Source organism: Scardinius erythrophthalmus, assembly GCF_964197995.2.
Source record: "Scardinius erythrophthalmus genome assembly, chromosome: 7".
NCBI classification, from domain to species: Eukaryota; Metazoa; Chordata; class Actinopteri; order Cypriniformes; family Leuciscidae; genus Scardinius; species Scardinius erythrophthalmus.
Window position 1 is genome coordinate 34,700,848 of NC_138227.1, and position 22,755 is coordinate 34,723,602.

At 40.4% G+C, this 22,755-nt stretch overlaps 1 protein-coding gene across 1 annotated transcript; it reads right to left on the reverse strand.

The window, feature by feature from the left end:
* Positions 1 to 5,421: 5,421 nt before the first annotated feature.
* On the reverse strand, positions 5,422 to 6,369 carry LOC308693226 (olfactory receptor 2A12-like; the record flags this gene model as incomplete). Its single annotated transcript, XM_081370019.1, has 1 exon — positions 5,422 to 6,369. One exon carries the CDS (start codon positions 6,367 to 6,369, stop codon positions 5,422 to 5,424), a length of 948 nt encoding a protein of 315 aa, XP_081226145.1.
* Positions 6,370 to 22,755: the final 16,386 nt, after the last annotated feature.

Consider the following 22,755-nt stretch of genomic DNA (forward strand, 5'->3'; position numbering starts at 1 on the left):
AGCCCCCAACACTGTACATTTCACATGTCCTCATTGAACACACCCAATTCAATACTACATCTCAAGTTGCCTTCATATACTACACCCTAAAATTATACTCCTTTTGTGAGGAAAAAGTACATACATTTGAGTATGTATGAGAGGCATGTAGTAGTATCCAGCTTTGGGACATAATACTTCATCATCTTTCATGAGGAGAAACTCTCATGTGGATAACATTTAATAAATAGGTTTACGTATATTAAACAACATTGAATAAATATATTTTTTCAATGCATGTAGATAAGCAAGTTGTTTGGCTGGCAGTTTATATGACACAGACTTGATTCTTGTCTGTACTGTGATCATTTACAATGCTGACTATGACAATTGGGTGGGAGTAAGCAATGCTATTTAATATATAATTTCAGTCCTATTCTAGTCAGTTTAAAGTAAATGGCTTATAATTCTGTTTTTTCTTGTTTTCTTTGCAGCTCGCACAATTAACGATGTGGTACGTCGGTACCACAAAGTTGCGAAGGCCTACGTCAGGGGAGCATGAATAAGGCCTTCAAAATTGTAGGTGTGGATCGTAACACACTGGCTCTGTCTGCTCCCCTGGCTGAAATTACAATGGCAGCTCCAAAATTTTTAAAGAGCCTCCCACCATTTAATCTCAAAAAAGAGAAGCTTTTAGATTATTCAAAGCGTTGTGTAGAATCAATGACTCAAGAGGTCCGTGCTAAAATTGAAGAGCTAAAAGCGAAAGGCAAGCTTCTGCCAATCAAGTATAAATATAGATAAGACCCTTATTTTTCAGTTGTTTTATATTGGGGCTATTGTATTATTTGTTTCTGAATCAGTCCCGGTAATATGTTTTGCTTAACAATGTTTAAAAATCCATTTTATTTTTGTGTTGCAATCTTTTAAAACTTCAGAATAAAGTTTTGAATTGTAAAAATTTGCTCACATCTCATTAATTTCCATTATTTGTATTGACAGGCAGGTGGCTACAAAGGGTATAGGTACACTTAACCCATTTAATCCCACTGGTCACAATTGTGACCACAATTTTTCTTTGCATATTTTAGTGTGATATTAAAAAGTAACTCATATTATGAAGTACATATTCATATATAATGAAAATGTAAGATGTCTATAAGAGTTTATGGCAGGTCTAACATGATTAGTTTGTTTGGTTATGTGACCACACACATTTATTTCTTGGTACTGTCGTCTTAACGAAAGGATGACATAAAAGCTCAGAAAGGACAGGTAAGAATACTAAGTTCCTTTTTGAATAGCTTATAAATTTTTTGCACATATCATCATGAAAGGGTTACCTATACATACACATTGAAATTAAATTAATACATGCTTTATTCTGTTGTGAAACTGCAGATAAATGAAGACGGTTACAATAGTGACCGGTGGTAGAACACAGGGAGTCTATGTTCCCCATATGTAATTCTGTGCTATTTTTATGAACTCTCTTTCAGACTGACTTTAAGTCAAGTTTTGGATTTACTTAATAATAATAATAATAATTAATAATTTGTTACATTTATAAAGCGCTTGGGTACTTAAAGCGCTTCACATATGGAAGGGGGAATCTCCTCAACCACCACCAATGTGCAGCATCCACTTGGATGATGCGACGGCAGCCATATTGGACCAGAACGCCCACCACACACCAGCTTACTGGTGGAGAGGAGACAGTGATGAAGCCAGTCAGTATATGGGGATGATTAGAAGGCCATGATGGACAGAGGCCAAGGGGCAAATTTGGCCAAGATGCCGTGGTTAAACCCCTACTGTTTTTCGAAGGACATTCTGGGATTTTTAATGACCCCAGAGTGACTCTCTGAGCACCGTTATTCTCATCCGAAGGACAGTGCTCTTTGGCAGTAGTGTCCCCGTCACTACACTGGGGTGTTAGGACCGACACAGACCACAGGGTGAGCGCCCCCTGCTGGCCTCACTAACACCTCCTCCAGCACCAACTCCTGGTTTTCTCAGGAGGCCTCCCATCCAGGTACTAACCAGCCTCAGCCCTGCTTAGCTTCAGTGGGAGACCACTCTTGGGCTACAGGGTGATATGGCTCCTGGAGCTGGATATGATCTGTCTTCCAGAGACTGGGTTAGGTCATGGGCCCAGTGTAGTGATGGGTTTGGCTGAACAAGCTGGTGTTCCAGGTGGATGCAACTTCAAGCATGACATGCCTGGACTCTACACAGTGCTGTGGTCAACAGTTGGCTGTTCCACAGAGATGTCATGAATTGTGACTATGATCTCCTTGGATTTCAGCAAGTAGTTGCCCAAAGTCTCCTGAAAATATTTGGTACTGCACCAAAAGGACAAGGGAGGCCATCCTCAATGTCAGCTGCTGGGACTGATATACCCAGGTTTGATGGTGTTGCCCACTGGCTGATAAACACAGGTAGGCAGGACACAGTTGTGATTTTTAAAAAAATATATAATTCCACTGTTATTTCTTTAGGAAGGTGATATATAATGAGTTCCACACCAGCACACAGTTGTGACTGTTGATTGATAATTTTTGTGATGCTTTCCTGTTATTTATGAATTGTTACATGTTCCTTGGCATTGTTACATGTTTCCTACCATAGGCTCATTTTTAATCATTTGTTTATTTTAATTTGTTTATTTTAATTTATTATTTTATTTCTGTACGTTTTTTTCTTTTCATTTTGTAATTGTAAGTATTTTGCATCATTTATAATGATTGCCTTCTAAGCAATTTCCTATAATTTATTATTTCATCATAATTTAATTAAAAATATTTGTGCCATGTTGCTGCATAGGATTGCTATTTTGTCATTTTTTAAAATGGGCCAGACAATGTTTAACTATTTGTTAATCGAATAAATCACTTCAACAATTTAATTCTGTCTTCAAACTAATTTCTGGAGATTTTTAATTTATTATATACCCCATAGACTTAGACTCCCTGTGTTCTACCACCGGTCACAATTGTGACCAGAGATAAAACTCTTATTTTCATGGACTTTTCAAATATTTTTTTACATTATTGACATTGATTGTTTAATATACTTGCAAATACCACACAACCTCATAAATTTCATCTCTGGGAAAAATTTGGGATTAAATGGGTTAAAGTTTGGGTATATTTAATTTGTAGCCTTATGCTTTGTTTTTTTAGCACTCAAAAATCACTCGTCCATGAACAGGCTACACTCAAATAGTGTATGCAGATATCAGCGGACTGTGCTGATGACAAAAATCATGTATTTATGCTCTGAACTAGTGAGTTAATCCAATCTAAGGCACAGATGGATAAGGTAAGATAGAAATGAAGCACACTTAAGTACAATCTTGATACACTTTATTTTACGTAGTTTATACCTGTGTAATATTCTGTAACTGCAATGTAATTAGGAAGCTAATGCATGTATTTAAGCTGTGAACTAGTGAGTTAATTCAAACTAAGGTACATATGAATAAGGTAAGATAGAAATGAAGTACACTTAAGTACAGTCTTGATACACTTTATTTTACGTAGCTTATACCTGTGTAATATTATGTAATTGCAATGCAATTAGGAAGCTAATGCATGTATTTAAGCTGTGAACTAGTGAGTTAATTCAAACTAAGGTACATGTGTGGTACTAAGTACTTTCTTACATAATTACAGTGTACCAAGTTTGTAACATGTATGTAACAGACTTGGCTTGTTACATATGTGTAACAGTAGCTGCCTATTGCATGTGTGTAATTACAATCTGTAAGTACAGGGTGTACCATAACTTAGTTACATGTTAATTACATTTTGGTACATGTAATTACAATGTTTATTACTAAGTAATTAACTAAGTAATTACTAAGTAATTAACTAAATAATTAACTAAGTAATTAATTATAAAATATTGCGCAAGGTTGCATCAAATGAAGTGTTGGGTGCCTACAGCCTTAAAGGAAAAAAGGCAAACTACCCTTCCAAAACCTCAAAATGTGCGATATTATCATAGGCAAGTTATCAGTCATTTTCTATATTTATAGCCAATTTTTTTTGCACTTTGGAAAATTGTTCTTGTCCCAATATACATTATTTTCAAATAGTACCATACCATACCATACCATACCACATATATTATGGCTGCTACATTTTGTTAACTCACTGGCCATCGGCACACAATCCTTAACTGCACTACAGTGAATTTTTTAGGCCTATAATTTCTAGTTATTAGGCCTAGAACATCTGACTTGTGTCTTTTTTTTTTGTTTCGCAGCTGACGGGGAAGTGAAGACTTTGGAGAAGTTTCACAGTTTTGTTCACCGCAAGTCATTTTTTTTTTAAATATTTAATTCATGGTTCATAAGATTCTTATGTACAATAAGAACAATATTATAGTTGTACTACAATACAATATGTATACAATAAACTATGTAGAAGTAGTGGCTTGTTGGCTGATTATTAGTGTACAGACATCAGAATGTAGAGGTTAGGAGAACGTTCTGGGAACCTTCTAGGAACGTTCCCTATTGGTTACCCAGGAAGGTTTTCTTAATGTAAATAGAACGTTCCCGCAACGTTCCAAAAACGTACCCATAAAGTTCCCAGAACGTTCCTGAAACGTGCCTCTGTTAGGGGAACGTTCTGGGAACTTTATGGGAACCAGAACCTTGTGGGAACGTTCCGAGTAGGTTCCCGAAACGCTCCCCTCACCTTACGGAAAGAAAAATTTCCTGGATAACCAAAAGGGAACATTCTTGGGAACATTCTGGGAACCAAAAACTAACGTTCCCGGAACGTACAATTGTTAGCTGGGTAGTTTCTCTTTAAATAATCAGTAAGTAATTTCAAATTTAGGAGATAGTTCCTTATTAGGTAACCGACAATTACTTAATAAGATTAGCCTCATTAATAACCATTAGCTAACTGACACATTATAAAGAACATTATCGTGTGTCTGATACGTAATCAGTCATCATTTTTACTCTGAATATAGTCATAAAATGCATCACTAGTGAGCACAACTCACTATAATGTTGTGATTAGGAATTAATTAGTAATGTCAAAATTACCTATTAGTTCTTAATGATGCCAATCTCATTAAGTAATTATTAATTACCTAATAAGGGACTATATTAGTCCTAAATTCGATATTACTTACTGATTAGTTAAGCTTGTTTCTATATTAGTTAATAGTAGTAGCTGAAGTGTTAATGTAGTAGCCTACTACTCATTAATCCTGCATTACTTTCTGCATAGTTACTTATTAATGACGGACCATTATTGTAAAGTGTTACCCATTTCATACCTAAAAATACCCCTTAATCATGGTGAGATCATTATAACGTGCAACCTCTTGTGACTTATTGTCTCATTATTTTCTCAATAATAAAATAACAATGTCCATTAAATAAATCTTCAAAATTTTTCAAATATTCTTAAATATTCACTTAGATATTCCCACTTGTTTCTTGAAAAACATTGTCATAACTATCTGGCGTACTGTTGTCAGATTTAGTCCATAAATAAGTGGATTTAAAATAGGTGGTACAAGTAAGAATTCCATGGCCAAGAAATTACGCACACCTTGATGCACATTCTTTGAGCCATAACGGCTGTACAGTACATCAAACAGCAAAGCAACAGCCACATTGATCAATGAAAGCAGATGTGGCACACATGTTTGCATGAATTTGTGCCTGCCCTCTATTGACTTTTTGCACTTTCTAATCAGGTGAATGTATGAGCAAAATATGAATACTGCATGTCCAAAATATGTAAGAATAATAATGTACCCAAACACATTATTTACAGTTGTAGAAAAACAAGAAAGTTTTGCAACTGCCCAAATCTCACAGAATAACTTTTCAATAGTAGAGCCACATAAGGTGAGTCTAGATAATAAAATAATTTGAATAGACATGCAAAAAAATGGAGCCAGCCAGCAGTAAAGGATACATTTAAAAAACATCTGATTGGTCATTATTGAATGATACTCAAGTGGTCTACATATTGCCAAACACCTGTCATATGCCATCACTGTTAATGTTGAAAAGTCACACAAAGCAGATGAATAAATTACAAATATTTGAATCAGACATCCAGTATAAGAAATCACATGATCATGTGCTAATAAATCATACATGAATTTAGGATAGAATCCAGAAGTGCCAAAAAGTCCATTTACGCAGAGATTACAAATAAACACAAACATCGGCTCATGAAGCTTCTTATGTAGTATGATGGTGAAAATGACAGTTACATTACAAAACACCGTAAGGGGATAAAACAGTGCAGTGAAAGAAAAAAAGACAAATCTGTTTTCCATTGTTACATTCAGACCAGAGAGTGTAAATACTAAGACACTGGACTCATTCTCCAGTGGTGGCTGCATCTGGAAGGATATGCAGTTATTATGTAGATTTTCTTTATATAATATTTAAGTCATTGGTAAGCTAATTAGACATAGAAAGTTATTTTTATGAATTTAAGACAATTTGAATTGTCTTTAGCTAGGCTGTCTGTAGATGGAAAAAAAAGGTAACTATTAAATTTTCTAACCGTAGCACATTGCCAGTTTAGTGACAAGACCTTACCATCTCCTCTGCTGTCATGTTTCCCATTGTGCTCCCTAAAAGTTTGATTTGGTTTGCTATTTATGGACACTGGTCTCATGCCAATTGCCTTGACCACAAACATTAAAAGCAGTGTTAACAAGCTCTCTAAAGGCTTTTTGACCCTTAATTTGAAATAACTGCCAAACTATACCCGCAAATAGATTTGCAAGCGTTACCAGTCTTTTAAATTTGCCAACCATATTCCTGTCAATACATCAGTTCCAACAGTACATCAAATATACTTGTAATATATAATACAATTCTTTACAAAATTCTTTAAAAATGTTCTATTATGTTGTTAGCCAGCACTTACTTCAGAAATTGACTTACAATGCAATGAACAAATATTTTTATTAGTAAAAATAAGGCAATACGTGAGAACATTTACATTTTCTATGATGGGCCTTAATAGTGATGTTCTATACAACTTGAATTAACTAACCCCAACTCAAACACAATACATATAAATTATATATTTTTTAGTAACACTTTATAATAACTGCATGCTATTAATCATTAGTTAAAGCTACACTGTGTGATTTTTACCCCCATCTAGCGGTGAAATTGTATATGACTACCCAATGAATTTTAGTTTCTGTTCCTCTCAATTCCTAGGGCGTTTTAACTCCTACGGTGGCCGTATTATTCCAAGATTAACATGGCTTCCAGTTATCACTTTGTCCGTGACAATAATAAACAATAATACATCTAAAATGAATAAAACTACAGGACAGATGTCAGGAGGTAAACGTCACCCTTGGAATCGGCTATCCCAGCATAATCAAGTCAAGTCAAGTCAAGTCATCTTCATTTATATAGCGCTTTTAACAATGTAGATTGTCTCAAAGCAGCTTCACAGAGATAAGCGTATAATTTAAGGTAACAGAGATTGTTTCGGCTTTACAGCAGAGTTAAGTTATTTCCATCTAAAGTTAGTTTTAATTGATTTGGTTCCGTCGCAATGATCATTTGTTATTAAATTAGGGGCCGCTAAGACGACACCATTCTCTCTACACAGACTTTAAACGCGAACCTGTGAGAAACGCTGATGGCGGTCACATGCGCATTTAGAATGGGTTCTATAGTTATGTGCGTTAGAATATACACAGGTTTGGAATTCCCTACAAGCCAAGCCTAAACAAAATACTTGTCTTTCCTTATAAATTTTGATAAGGAATTTTATTTTATTTGTTGCTTTGGGGTAGGACCGCGAGACGAATTTTCCCGACAACGCCTTATCTGTAGAGTGGTAGTGGGATCCTCCATAGGGAGAGACTAGTTGGCACTTCAGCACTGCGTTGTCATCGATCCAGGTGAAGGTCCTTCGTCAGATCTGGATACGGCCTGGATCCGGCAGGCTGCAGGAAAAACCTTGGGATAAACACAGACACTGAAATTAGCGTAGATGCCATTCTTCTCATGATGTAACGAGTACATCAGGATTTTTGGGAAGTGTTCCCGGTTCCGGCTGACCTAATCTATGCAGCATAACATTAAATTATAGAAGTCTATAATGTATTATGTGAAAGCTAGGTCAAAGAGATGTGTCTTTAATCTGGCTTTGAACTGACAGAGTGTGTCTGCTTCCCGGACAATGGTAGGAAGACTGTTCCAGAGTTTTGGTGCTAATTAGGAAAAGGATCTACCGCCAGCAGTGGATTTTGATATTCTAGGTATAATCAACTGGCCGGAATTTTGAGATCGTAATAGACGTGACGGACTATAATGCGTTAAGAGCTCGCTCAAGTACTGCGGAGCTAAACCATTCAGTGCTTTGTAAGTAATCAGCAATATTTTAAAATTTATGCGATGTTTAATAGGGAGCCAATGCAGTTTTGACAGAACTGGGCTAATATGGTCATACTTCCTGGTTCTGGTAAGAACTCGAGCTGCTGCGTTTTGAACCAGCTGTAGTTTGTTTATTAAGCGTGCAGGGCAACCACCTAGTAGAGCATTACAATAATCTAGCCTTGAGGTCATGAACGCATGAACTAATTGTTCCGCATTTGTCAATGAGAGCATATGACGTAATTTAGATATATTTTTAAGATGGAAAAATGCAGTTTTACAGATACTAGACACGTGACTTTCAAATGAAAGATTGGTATCAAAGAGCACACCCAGGTTCCTAACCGACGACGAAGACTTAACAGAGCAGCCATCAAGTGTTAGACAGTATTCTAGGTTATTACGTGAGGAAGTTTTTTGTCCAATAATTAGAAACTCTGTTTTTTCAGAATTTAGAAGTAGGAAATTACAAGTCATCCAATTTTTTATATCCGCTATGCATTCCGTTAATTTTGTGAATTGATAAGGTTCGTTAGGTTTTGAAGAGATATAGAGCTGAGTATCATTGGCATAACAGTGAAAGCTAATGCCATGTTTCCTAATGATATCTCCTAAGGGTAGCATGTACAGAGTGAACAGCAGCGGTCCTAGTACTGAGCCTTGTGGTACGCCATACTGAACTTGTGATCGATGAGACATCTCATCATTTACTGCTACAAACTGATAACGGTCAGATAAGTATGATTTAAACCATGCTAGTGCATTTCCCGTAATGCCAACATAATGTTCTAATCTATTTAAAAGAACGTTGTGGTCGATGGTGTCAAATGCAGCACTAAGATCGAGTAACACTAATAGAGAGATACAACCACGATCGGATGATAAGAGCAAATCATTTGTGACTCTAACGAGAGCTGTTTCGGTACTATGGTACGGTCTAAATCCGGACTGGAAATCCTCGCAGATATCATTTCTTTCAAGAAAGGAACACAGTTGTGAGGATACTGCCTTTTCTAATATCTTTGACAGAAAAGGTAGATTTGAGATCGGCCTGTAATTGACTAATTCTGAAGGATCAAGTTGCGTTTTTTTAACAAGCGGTTTAATCAAAGCCAGCTTAAAGTTTTTTGGTATGTATCCTAGAGACAAAGACGAATTAATGATATTAAGAAGAGGATCTATGACCTCTGGAAGTATTTCTTTCAGTAGCTTAGTCGGTATAGGGTCTAACATACATGTTGTAGATTTAGATGATTTAATGAGTTTAGTAAATTCTTCCTCTCCTATAGCAACGAATGAATCAAATTTTTCCTCAGGGAGACTACAATGCACTGCCTGATGCGATACTGTAGTAGACGGTTGCATAGTTATAATTTTGTCCCTGATATTATCAATCTTATAAGTGAAGAAGTTCATAAAGTCATTACTGCTGTGTTGCTTGGAAACTTCGGTGCTTGAAGCTTTATTTTTCGTTAGTTTAGCCACCGTTTCAAATAAATACCTAGGATTATGTTTATTTTCTTCTAATAGGGTTGAAAAATAAGCAGATCTAGCAGCTTTTAAAGCCTCTCTGTAAGTAATTGAGCTCTCTTTCCATGAAATGCGAAATACCTCTAGTTTTGTTTTCTTCCAGTTGCGCTCCATTTTTCTGGCTGCTCTCTTAAGGATTGGGATCCTAAGGATTATCCTCTTAAGGATAAGGATCCTAAGGATCAGATTAGGCTAACGTTACAATGTGTACAAAGTAAAAGCAATTAAAAATAACTTTAGGTTACTCACGTAACCCCGGTTCTCTGATAACATGAGTGAGGTATCTCACTATGGGAAACGCCTCTGGGCGTGACAGATCTGGAAGTACCAATTACACCACGTCTGTCAGTTGACAGACCAATCATGACAGTGATGCGGGAGTCCCCCTACCCACATATAACCCACTGTAGTGGTCCCTACTTCATTCTCTGCATATCTCTTCTCCGTGCACTGCAAGGAGGGACGTGTGGTGAGATACCTCACTCATGTTATCAGAGAACCGGGGTTACGTGAGTAACCTAAAGTTCTCTTTCAAACATTCGCTCGGTATCTCACTATGGGATATAGACAACTCCCGTATTGCAGATATGCTGTCTGAAGCAGGCCTGTCAACCAACTGTGATGTATGTAACATAACAATCCCCGAAGGGTTTTTTTTTAATTTTTTTTTTATACACTTAAGACGGAATGAGCCAGAGATGGCTCAGTGACATCCAGTCTATAAAATCGAACAAATGTGTGAGGCGAAGCCCAGCTTGCTGCAGCACATATGTCCTGAACTGAAACGCCTTTAAACAGTGCCCATGAGGTAGACAGACCTCTGGTAGAATGAGCCCTCAGCCCTTCCGGAGGACAGAGACCACTGCTATTATAACCTAATATAATAGCTTCCACTACCCAGTGGGACAGGCGCTGACGCGAAATAGGTTTCCCCTTATGAGAATCAGCCCATGAAACAAACAACTGATTACTCTTCCTTAGCTCTCTTGTTCTGTCCACATAGTGACGCAACGCACGGACAGGGCACAAGCAATGAAGCCGCGCATCCTCTGACGAGAGAAAAGGCTGTGGATGAAAAGCCAGTAAATCCACCTGTTTATAGGAGAGAGCTGACTCGCTAACTTTAGGGACAAACGCTGGATTACTTTTGAGAGTAACTCTCGAGTAGTCCATAGCGAACTGCATACAGGAGTTATGCACCGAAAATGCGTGAAGTTCACTCACCCGCTTAGCGGTCGAAAGAGCCAATAACAAAGCAGCCTTTAGCGAAAGGAGCTTTAATTCAACACTCTCTATAGGTTCAAAGGGGGGCTGAGATAGTGCGTTAAGGACCACCGACAGATCCCACGGCGGAATCAGTGGCTTTGAAACCCTGTTCAAACGCCGTGCACCTCTCATAAACCTGCATACAAGCAGGTGTTGACCTACAGTGTTTCTGTCAACCCCCACATGACACGCCGAAATTGCGGCAAGATAAACCTTAACCGTTGAAAAGGCTCTGCCTTTATCCAAAAGTTCCTGCAGAAAACACAACGTATCCACGACAGAACAGAGAAAAGGAACAATATGTCTGTGTGCGCACCATCGCTCAAACACAGCCCATTTCCGATCATATGCCGAGCGCGTTGAAGCTGCTCGCGCGTTCTGAATTGTTTCAATCACCCTAGGAGGCAAACCTGTTACACTCAAGTTTAACCTCTCACAGGCCAGGCCCAAAGAGCCACTTTGTCTGGGGCTGGGTGAAATATCTTCCCGCGCGCTTGTGAGAGAAGGTCCCTGCGCAACGGGACGGGCCAGGGCTGTGCGTAAAGGAGCTGTATTATCTCCGTCAACCACAACTTCCCTGGCCAGTTCGGGGCAATTATTATAACCGAGTGACCGAACTCTCTTACCCTTCTTAAAGTTGGATAGATCAGACTCAGTGGAGGAAACGCGTACAGTAGTGCGTTTGGCCACGGGTACGCCAGAGCATCAACACCCATAGGCGCACCGCTTCTCGCCAGAGAGAAGAACAGAGGACACTGAGTGTTTTCGTGCGAGGCGAAGAGATCTACGGCAGCCCGGCTGAACCTCTCCCACAACTGGCTCACTACCTGAGGGTGGAGAGTCCATTTACCATACAGAGGATTCCCCCTGGACAAGAGATCCGCCCCCACATTCATTATTCCCGGGACGTGGATTGCCCGTAGTGAATGAAAATGCTTCACGCCCCACAAGATTATTTTCTGTGCTAGACTGTGAAGCCGGTGGGAACGTGTGCCTCCCTGGCGGTTTATGTATGCCACCGTTGTTGTGTTGTCCGACCTGATCAAAATGTGGTGGTTCCTTAAGAACCGCACAAAATGATTCAGAGCCAGAAAAACAGTTCCAGGAAGTTTATGTGTGCGTTTTGTAGGGAGACGGGCCATTTCCCTTTCGATATCCTGCCCTCGCACACTGCACCCCAACCTGTGAGCGACGCATCCGTCGTAACCACCTTTCTCAGAGAAACTGTTCCCAGCGGAGTCCCTGACTTGAGAAAGGACCGATCTCTCCATTGACGGAAAGCGTGCATGCAGCATGACGTCACTATCACTCTGCGGTTGAGGTGACGTTTTGGACACAAGCCCTGCGCCGCCGTCCAATTCTGAAACTCTCTCATTCGCAGCAGTCCCAGGGGAATGACAGAAACTGTCGAGGCCATCAGACCTAGAAGACGTAAACACAGTCTGAATGACACTCTGTTTCCTTTCTGAAAAAGGGATAGACAGCCGCGAATAGACCTGACGCGCTCCTCGGACAGAGAAGCTCGATACAGGTCTGAGTTCAGTCTGAGACCCAGGTAAATTATCTCTTGTGTAGGCACCAAGCAGCTTTTCGTTTCGTTTATCTTGAAACCTAAGCTCTGCAAATGAGACACGAGCATTGTTGTCTCTCTCTCTGCCTGTTGCCATGACAGCGCGCACAGCAGCAGATCGTCCAAATATGCTGACACTCTTAGACCCATCACTCTCAGCGGTGTGAGCGCTGCTTCCACACATTTGCTGAATACCCTGGGCGCTAGAGACAAGCCGAAGGGAACTGTCAAAAACTCGTAGGCTGTGTCTCGATAGGCAAACCTGAGGAATTTCCTGTGTGCTGGGTAGATGCTTATGTGAAAATATGCATCTTTCAGATCGACTGACGTAAGCCAGTCCTTGGGACGAATAGTTTGAGATAACATTTTTAAGGTCAACGTTTTGAACTTGTATTTCCTGAGGTGTTTGTTGAGGTTCCGTAAATCCAAAATAGGACGGAGACCTCCACCTCTCTTGGGAATAACGAAGTACCGGGAGTAAAAGCCCTGATGGCTGTCCTCCGGCGGCACAACTCGAATAGCTCTTTTGCTCAATAAAGAGGCTATTTCTTCCTCCACAACCTGAGCTGACTCCCCCTCTGCTGCTGACATTAACACAGCTCTGCAGCTCTGATTTTGACAATTTTGTTTTTGTGTGTGTTTTTATTTTCAAACATAGCTGTGCCCTCGGCACACTGCCTGGATGCACAGGGAACGTGTTTATTATTTCCATAGCACACATGTCTTTTGGAAAACAGCCCTCTGCCCTCTGTTGTAACCCCGTGGGTGGAGGGAGGGAAACTTTTCTGTGAGGCACTGGGGGAACTGGTGCCAACTTCACATCTGAACTGGTCATTATAGAACTTGTGAACAATTTCCCTGTCCGACGCCTTCTCTTGGCTGGAGGGGGAGAAAATGACCGTTCTCTTTGAGGGAGGATAGCAACAGATACTCCGTGAGTGCTGTTGCTCATCCCTTCGTTCTGAACCTGACGAAATACTAGGTTGCCCGCCGTTTCTTCCCTCCCTGAGGGTTTGCAGAACGGTGTCTGGCTGCAGCCGCCGCGAAGGAAGGTTTACCCCTCGGCTGAGCTAGCTTTGACTGTGGCTCAGAACGCTGAGGCTGAGAAGGTCTGGGGTTTCTAAAATCTGGCCGACCACCCCCTTGTGGGGCTTCAAACCTAGGCCGTGGTGGATGAGAAACCCTAACGGTGGATCTGCGAGGGAGGCAGGTCTGGAAAGCCTCACCCTCCTGCTTCTTTTGATCGCACCGATCTCTCATTGCAGTGACCGATGCCCCGAAAAGGGCTTTGGGCTCAACTGGAGCATACAAGAAGTCTGCTTTCTCTCTGTCTGACAGCCCTGACAGCCCCAGCCAGAGAGCTCGCTCGCCGACCACTGCCAAGCCCATGCTGCGGCCGCAGCTCTGGACCGCACCTCTGGAAGTTCTCAGGTTGAGATCTGCAATAACACAAATCTCTTCCCAGAGGGCTGGGTTTGGAGACCCAGCATCCATTTGCCTCCCCATCTCTTCCATTAGCTCTGCCTGATAAGCAGTGAGGAGAGAGGTGGCATTAAGAGCTCTCACTGCCAGTGCAGAAGAGCGATACATTTTCTGAAACACTGAGGCCGTTAGACGATCAGTGCGTCCTGGCAGTGAGGCTGAAGCTGAGGAAAAAGCTGTCTTGCGGTTAGGGTGGAGATGGTGTGCAACCGACAGCTCGACAGGAGGGGAATTTGACATCCCTAACTCCTCCATTTTATCCACATCCAGCCAAGAAAATCCCTTTACGGGAACTCTGTGAGAAAATGGCTTATCCCAGAAACGTTTCATCTCCGAAACGCACGCGGGGACCGCTGGAATGAGCTGCTTAGCTGGTGGGGCACGTGACGGCAGTCTCTTGCCGTCATAGAGATCTCTCTCTGCCCCCTGGCCCGACTGCTGTGATGGCCAGTCTATGGAGAGTTTTGCCGCCGCCCTCCGGCACATTTCGAGCAGGTCGAGCTCCGTCTGAGCCGGGAAGGGTGAACCCTCGCTTAACGCGCTGTCCGGCCGGGGTGGATTTAGCGGGAGGATCGCATCTTCGTCATCATCCTCACCATCGTCCTCTAACAAACGAGCGATGGCCTCGTCGTCCTCGTCATCCTCCTCTCTCACATCCGTAAGCCCTACGGATCCGAAGAGGGGAGGTAGTTGCGAGGAGAATTCGTCCATGTATTCGCCCCAGCTGGAAAAGAAAAACCCGCTAACAAAATAGCTGCGTTCAGCGACGTACCTTGACGGCTCGTCTCAGAACCGTTAAACAACTATTTCGAGACAGGTCCTACTGAAAAGATAGCTTCCAATTTGATCTTCACGGGGAAGAGATCGAAGAATGAAGTAGGGACCACTACAGTGGGTTATATGTGGGTAGGGGGACTCCCGCATCACTGTCGTGATTGGTCTGTCAACTGACAGACGTGGTGTAATTGGTACTTCCAGATCTGTCACGCCCAGAGGTGTTTCCCATAGTGAGATACTGAGCGAATGTTTGAAACAGAACTAAAACGTACAGTGTCCTTTTTTATATAGCCTATAGCTTAAAAAATTGCACCTTTAAAACTATTCATTACCTGTGATCCGTCGCAGCACAGATTTATGTTACAAGGTAAACAATACTTTTTCACCATTGATGCGAGGATGAAGTTATACTAGAGGTCGTTCTGGCGTTATGCACAACCATGCTATGGTTAGACAAGCAACTATAAAACTTTGAATTTACACAAATGAATTACAACAGGCTGAATTACCTGTCGAGAAGAAAGCAGGCAACCTCGGCGTCCGTTTTAAAATCTTTTCTCCTCATGAGCTCTTTCCATCTGGGAAAAGTTAACTTACTCCAATATTGACTATGTTCTTGCTGATTTGTCTGTCGCGTTGACGTTTTAATTCTCTCTTTCAAATGTGAGTACGCACGCACGCACGCACGCACGCACGCACGCACACACACACACACACACACACTATCTTTCAAATCTGCCGGCACTCGCGAGCTCGCGAGTAATCTCCCCCTCGCATTTGTCACGGTGTCACTGAGTGAAAAACGCAAAAGGCGAAGCTTGAATTTACAGGTATGTCCCTCTTTGGCTAATGTAGGCTAATCTAGTTTAAAACTAGATTAAAGACGCATCTCTTCAGCCAGGCATTCATATAATATTTTAATCTTACAGTTAAATCCGGTCTCTACTTCATAAACGCCAAAGGAGAACTGGCCCCCGACTGAGCCTGGGTTCTCCCAAGGTTTTTTTTTTTTCTGCATTAGGTCACCTGATGGAGTTTTTCTGTTCCTTGCCACTGTTGCCTTTGGCTTGCTCAGTTGGGGATACTTAATTTGATTAATCGATTCAACAGTGCTATTGATCAGCATTACCAAACGTGGATGTTTTACACCAGAAACAAACACTGATGTACTATTTTATTTAATACTGTGAAGCTGCTTTGATACAATCTGTATTGTGAAATGCGCTATATAAATAAAGTTGACTTGACTTGACTTGACTTAATGTAGTTTCAAGATGGAGGGGCAACATTCGAACCCCTCACCCGTATGTACTTTCAATGGCAGATTATAAACTTAAGAGAATACTTTATTACTTGAAAGAAGTAAATATACATTAATGAGCACATATATTTTTGAAAGAACTAAGTGTTTTTTTGATAAGAATCAACTAAAAAAGTTACACAGTGTAGCTTTAAGCATAAGTAAACAGTTAATTATTGTCAGTTGTTTAATAGGTACAACGATAACCTTTCTAATGGAGGACAATACGACAGCCAGACATAACTTCTGTAACCTTTATTTTTCTGTACTGTAACACACACTATATATATTTTTCCTCACATGTCCAATGCATTCTAATGCTACCATACATAACCAATACTACATCCGCCTTTCCAAATAATGCTCCTTCTCTTTTCATCCTTTAGGGGAGCAAAATAAACTTGCAATGAACAATGCTTATTAGCCAATTACCATTCTTACGCAATGTAGTCTAAATAACAATTTTGTCAAATTTGAACAATGCCACAATGCTTTTTTTCTTCATACAAACAAATGACAGCAAAACATGTTCTGTATTATTATTTTTTCTCTAGACTAGAGGGATGGGGTAGACTACCCAAAACCTTCAACTGAGTGTGGGGATTATTCTGCTCCATTGACCACTCAGTATTTATCCGGGGAATCTCTAACTATATTCAAAGTCCTTTAGATACCCAGGAGGAGCTCTAATCCTGAAAGGATATCATCTTGAACATTGTGAAGTCTGTTGGCATACATTCTGAATTTCTGGCATGACAGTTGAACTTGCAGAGAGTGGAGATGCATGTATATCTGTCAGGTCTGGAAGAATATGTCACAGGAGTTTTTGGAGTTGGTGAGAGATGAAATATGTTTCTCCTCAATGTGCCTCTGGGTGTTTCTACAAGGTAAGATCTGGGTGTGTCAGCAGTAGATACAACAGTACCCTTTTCCTTAGTGTCTTTGACCCATTCATGTTCATCTGGTTGCAATTGCATCATGTCATGTGCTTTGTGTCTTCGGTCAAATTTTTTTTCTGTTTACGTCTGTATGTCAGTTCTTTCTTTTTCAGCATTTCCAAATCTGCACACTTTGGACTGAGCTGAGACGGAATCACAGGAACTAGTGTCCTTATTTTCCTTCCCATGAAGAGCTCGGCAGGACAGGTTCCATTGGCAAGAGGAGATGTTCGTTAAGCCATAAGTGCAAGGTAGGGATCACTTAACTTTTTGAGGAGGTTCTTGATTGTCCTCACAGCTCGCTCCGCCTCTCCGTTGTGTTGTGGAAAATGAGGACTCTCAACGTCACTTGGTTGAAACCCCAGTCTTGTGAAAACATACAGAAAGACTCAGAAGCAAACTGTGGCCCATTGTCCGAGCGGACCACGTCTGGGACTCTATGACATGCAAAGATGGATTTGAAGTCTTCAACCACTGCTTCCAAAGTCGTCGAGGTCAGTTTAGCAACTTCAAAGAACCTAGAAAAGTAGTCCACAATGACCAAGTACTGCTTGTTGTCTTTTTGAAACAGATCTGCTCCTAATGTGGTCCACGGCCTTGTCAGAAATTCAGTAGGCAGCATTGTTTCTCTGAGATTAGTTCTCTCACGTGCACTTGTCACAGTTCTCAATCATTTTTGTTAGCGCTTTACTGAGCCCCGGCCACCGGCTACCAAACTGACGGTTTACCTCTCTCCCTGAACTTAGTTATGCCAAGATGTCCCTCATGCAGTTTCTTCAGTATCTCAGCTCGGAGTGACGTTGGAATTACAATCCTGATTCCATTCAATAATAGTCCATTTTGCACAGAAAGTTCTCCTGAGAATGGCAAGTAAGGCTGGAAAGCTTTGTCAGTGGAGAATTTGTTTGGCCATCCTTCCACACAGTATTTATTTAGCTGCTGGAGTATGGAATCATTGTCTTGGTGTTCTTGGAAATCTCTCAGTCTTTTTTCTGTAGCCGGTAAACTTGCCATGACAGAGTCAGCATACAAATTGACGTCTTCTTCGGAAAGCCCTTCTGCCACACTGCTCATGGGAGCTCTAGACAACACATCTTCTGTTGCAATGTTTTTGCCAGCCACATGCGATATGGTGTATGAGAACCTCATAAGACGCATGCGAAGTCGCTGAATATGTGGTGGGAGTTCATCCAATTTCTTTGAGCTTAGCAGAGGAACTTGGGGTTTATGATCCGTCTCGATGTGGAAATTTTTCCAATGAGAAACTCAGCAAACCTCTCACAGGCCCATGTGGAGGCCAGCGCCTCCTTCTCTATTTGCGCGTATCGCTTCTCCGTACAACTGAGAAGCATACGCCACAGGTTTCCATACGTTGTCTGCTTGCTTCTGAAGGAGAACAGCTCCCAGCCCAAATGAAGAGGCATCTGCAGAAACAACTGTATCCTTGTTTTTATCATACAGTGCCAAACCTGGATGTGCTGTCAGTTCCTCTTTGATTTTCTCAAAGGCCTCTTGTTGATGTGACCCCCAGACCCACATGTTGCACTTTCTCAATAAATCTCTGAGTGGTTGTGTTTTATCAGTCATATGTGGTAAGAATTTACCAAGGTGGTTGACCATTCCCAAAAAAATGCCTCATTTCACTGACATAAACATGGTTGTGTCATGGCTTTTATTGCTTCCACCTTATCTTGGTCTGCACTCACCCCTGAGTGCAATGGTTTGTCAATAATTTGTCTGAGAAACTTGATTTTCTTCTTGGAAAACTCACATTTCTCTTTGAGTGTATCTCCTGATTCCTGAAGTCTCGAGAGTGCCCTCTGCAGCCTCTCGTCGTGTTCACTCTGAGTTGACCCCCAAACGAGCCCATCAACCATTTGACACTGTGATGGATCTTTTAATTAATCAACTTTAATTAATCAACTAACATTTGTTTTTCTTGCAGGAACGACATTCATATGCTTTTAAATGTTTCCAAACTCTTTGGGGAAGACTTGTGACTCTATAAAATCTCGATTCTATAAAAACTGTTGTATACGTGTTTTCTGGTGGGATTCTCAATGGAATTTGTCTGGGATCCTCCGGCCTTGCTTCTTGGGAGAGATTCCCTGAGAACTGCTCGGGAAGATCTCCTGGCCGTCATTAAAGCATTTAAAGGACATTTGCAGAAGTCTGTTTGTCGATTATTCCTGCGAAGTAAGCTAGTTTAGGGAAGCAAGTTAGTTAGAGTAAGACTCGGCCAGTTGTCGACTAAAGACGCAAGAGCTAGAGTATAAAGGTATTGGGTGTCGATTAGATGCCCCAGATAGTTAGGTTTAGGGAAAAATCTACCACAACACACAACACCTTCACGCCCATCAATAATTCTTGACATGCACTTTTGGAAGTGCTCTGGTGCAGAAGAGATTCCGAAGCATAGAAGGTTATAACAGTATCGGCCAAATGGAGTTATAAAGGTGGTGAGTAAAGAAGATTCCTTGGAAATGGGAATCTGCCAAAAGCCAGCATTGGCATCAAGCAAGTTGTCCTAATGTGTTCTCCATAGAAGGGAGAGGATGTTTTCCCTCATAACTGACTTATTCAGTTTAGTGAGATCTATGCAAATTCTCACTTTCCCTGTCCGCTTTGCACCACGACCATTGGAGCACACCATTCTGTTGGCTCCTCCACCTTTGAAATTACCCCTTGCTGTTCCATTCCATATAATTCTTCCTTCACCTTTGGTAGGAAACGGAGGGAAATGTGCCTAGGTGTTGAAAGAGATAAGGGTTTTGCTCCTGGCATCAGCACAATGCTGTACTCACCCTCCATTTTGCCAAAGCCAGTGAAAAGTTTTGGAAACTCCCTTTCCATTCTATCTTTTGAGCTTACGCTGACATCATCCAGCCTGGCTACCAGCTGAAGTGCTGTGACTGCTGGTCGGCCTAGCAATGGCATGAACAATCCATCAACAACATAAATGTCCTGTTTTGTACATTTATTGTGCTTGCTGAGAGATCACAACTTTGTTAACTCACAAACTTATTTCTGCACTTCAGACACCATGCTCAGTTGTTTAATAGGTACAACGATAACCTTTCTAATGGAGGACGATACGACAGCCAGCCATAACTTCTGATAACCTTTATTTTTCTGAACACAAGTACCGTAACACCCAATATATGTGCCACACATTTCCTATGCATTCTAATACTACCATACATAACCTAATACTAAAAATTCATCATTTATAAAGCATTAATAGACAAAAAGTACAGCTATAAATGCTTTATTCTTGATTTAAAAGCATATCTATAATAAATATATAGACTGACATTTTTTCTGTAATTTTTCCTAGCACACTGTGATAAAATGAGGTTTGTAACTTTCAATTCAAAGAACCAAACAATGGGTTGTGTGTTCAAGATGATTTTATTCACTGTTTTGTCTCACACATGTGTCGAATGGAAGGTGCACATTCCAGTGCGACTCATGTTTTGTCTGTCTTAGCCTTTTGTGCCTGGAAATAAGAAAAGGTGAATGTAAATTATACAAATAATGATTTGTTTGTTAATGGTGAATCTTTTGTCTTACCTTCTTCCTAGAACATCCTAATAGGAGGGGCTCGCGAACAGGAAGCCTGATTTATACCTTCCCAAAGGAGGAGGAGTTCAAGTATTGAGAATGTGAAATGTTATTACATTGAATGCATGTCTTTTAAGATTCTCGTTGATTTTCATGATGAAAATGGAGCTTGATAAAGAAGATGCTAATATTCATGTTTGAATGTTGATGTTAAATCTGGTCTCATAAATAATCTTATGTATATTGTAATTGAGATAGCCTTGCCATTGGTATGTTTGAATTTGAGGGGAGGAGCCTCAACTATAAAGAGTCTAATTGTTTGGACCAAAGGGGAACAAAGGGTGACTGTTGGGCCAGTAGCCAACGTGTTTGATGTTCCTTATGTAAATATTATTTTGTTATTTTTTTTCCCTTTTATTTTGTTTGTACTTTATTTTTCTTGTGTTGAAATTTTGGTGGATGGAACCCTGTTACACTGTTGGAGCATGCCCTGACAAGAAAATTAAATCATCTTTAAGAGACTTCAGAGTTTTTACCTTTTTTTGCTGCCTGCCTAGCTACAACTAAGACCATCCTTACCACACACACTCTCTCTCTCTCTCTCTCTCTCTCTCTCTCTCTCTCTCTCTCTCTCTCTCTCTCTCTCTCTCTCTCTCTCTCTCTCTCTCTCTCTATATATATATGTTATTAAATTAGGGGTCGCCAAGACGACACCATTCTCTCTACACAGACTTTAAATGCAAACCTGTGATAAACGCTGATGGTGTTCACATGCGCACATGGTTCATATGGTTCCATAGTTATGTGCTTTTGAATATACAGTATGTGCGCAGGTTTGTAATTCTCTACAAACCAAGCCTAAACAAAGTACTGGTCTTTCCTTATAAATTTTGATACAAAATTTTATTTTATTTGTCACTTCGGTGTAGGTACGCGAATTGAATTTTCCAGACGACGCTTTATCTGTAGAGTGGTAAAGGGATCCTCCATAGGGAGAGACTAGTTGGCACTTCACGTTGTCATCAGGTCCAGGCTAAGATCCTTCGTCAGATCTGGATACGGCCTGGATCCGGCAGGCTGCGGGAAAACCTTGGGATAAACAAAGACACTAAAATTTGTGTAGATGCCATTCTTCTTATGATGTAACGAGTACATCAGGATTTATGGGAAGTGTTCCCGGCTCCGGCTGACCTAATCTATGCAGCCTAACACTAAATTATAGAAGTCTATAATGTATTATGTGAATACTAGGTCAAAAAAAATAATCTACTTATGGTTCAGAGTATTTATTTTTTCCCACATTAATTTCCCACGTCTAGTACAATTATGCGTTTTTGTTTTATTAATACAGAATATACTTTTTTCTGGATATACCCCGAAAGAATGTAAGTGAAATGTGACAACATGCCCCATGCTTACATTGTAACATGTGAGGGGCACATTGTAACATGACCATATGACAGATTAAAATGCTATCTGATTGAATAAAAAAAAAAAAAATACAAAACACACTAAAATATTTTCTAAATAAAATACAATTAAAAAACTTTTTCAAATAAAATAATGGCAATTTTTAATAATTAAATATAAACTCATTTTTGAGTTTTGACTACGAACACATGAAAACATAGATATACAACATATTTCAAAACAAATAAATAATTAGTAATTTCTGAACATTGACTCTCAGTCTTTATTCACCTTATTCTCACGTTTTCTCAATAAAATTAATAAAAGTATAGAATATAATAGCATATTTCTAATAGGGGCACATTGTAACGCAGTGTTACATCATGCCCCCGCCTGCACAACTGGGATTTAAACCCTGCTAGTGTCTTCTGCTAGTTAGTGAAGCATTAAAGAACTATCTCAACTGTTAAATAACATCTTGGAGATTAAAATAATATCAGATTTGTCTTATTTTAAATAAACAAAAAAAAATAGAGAT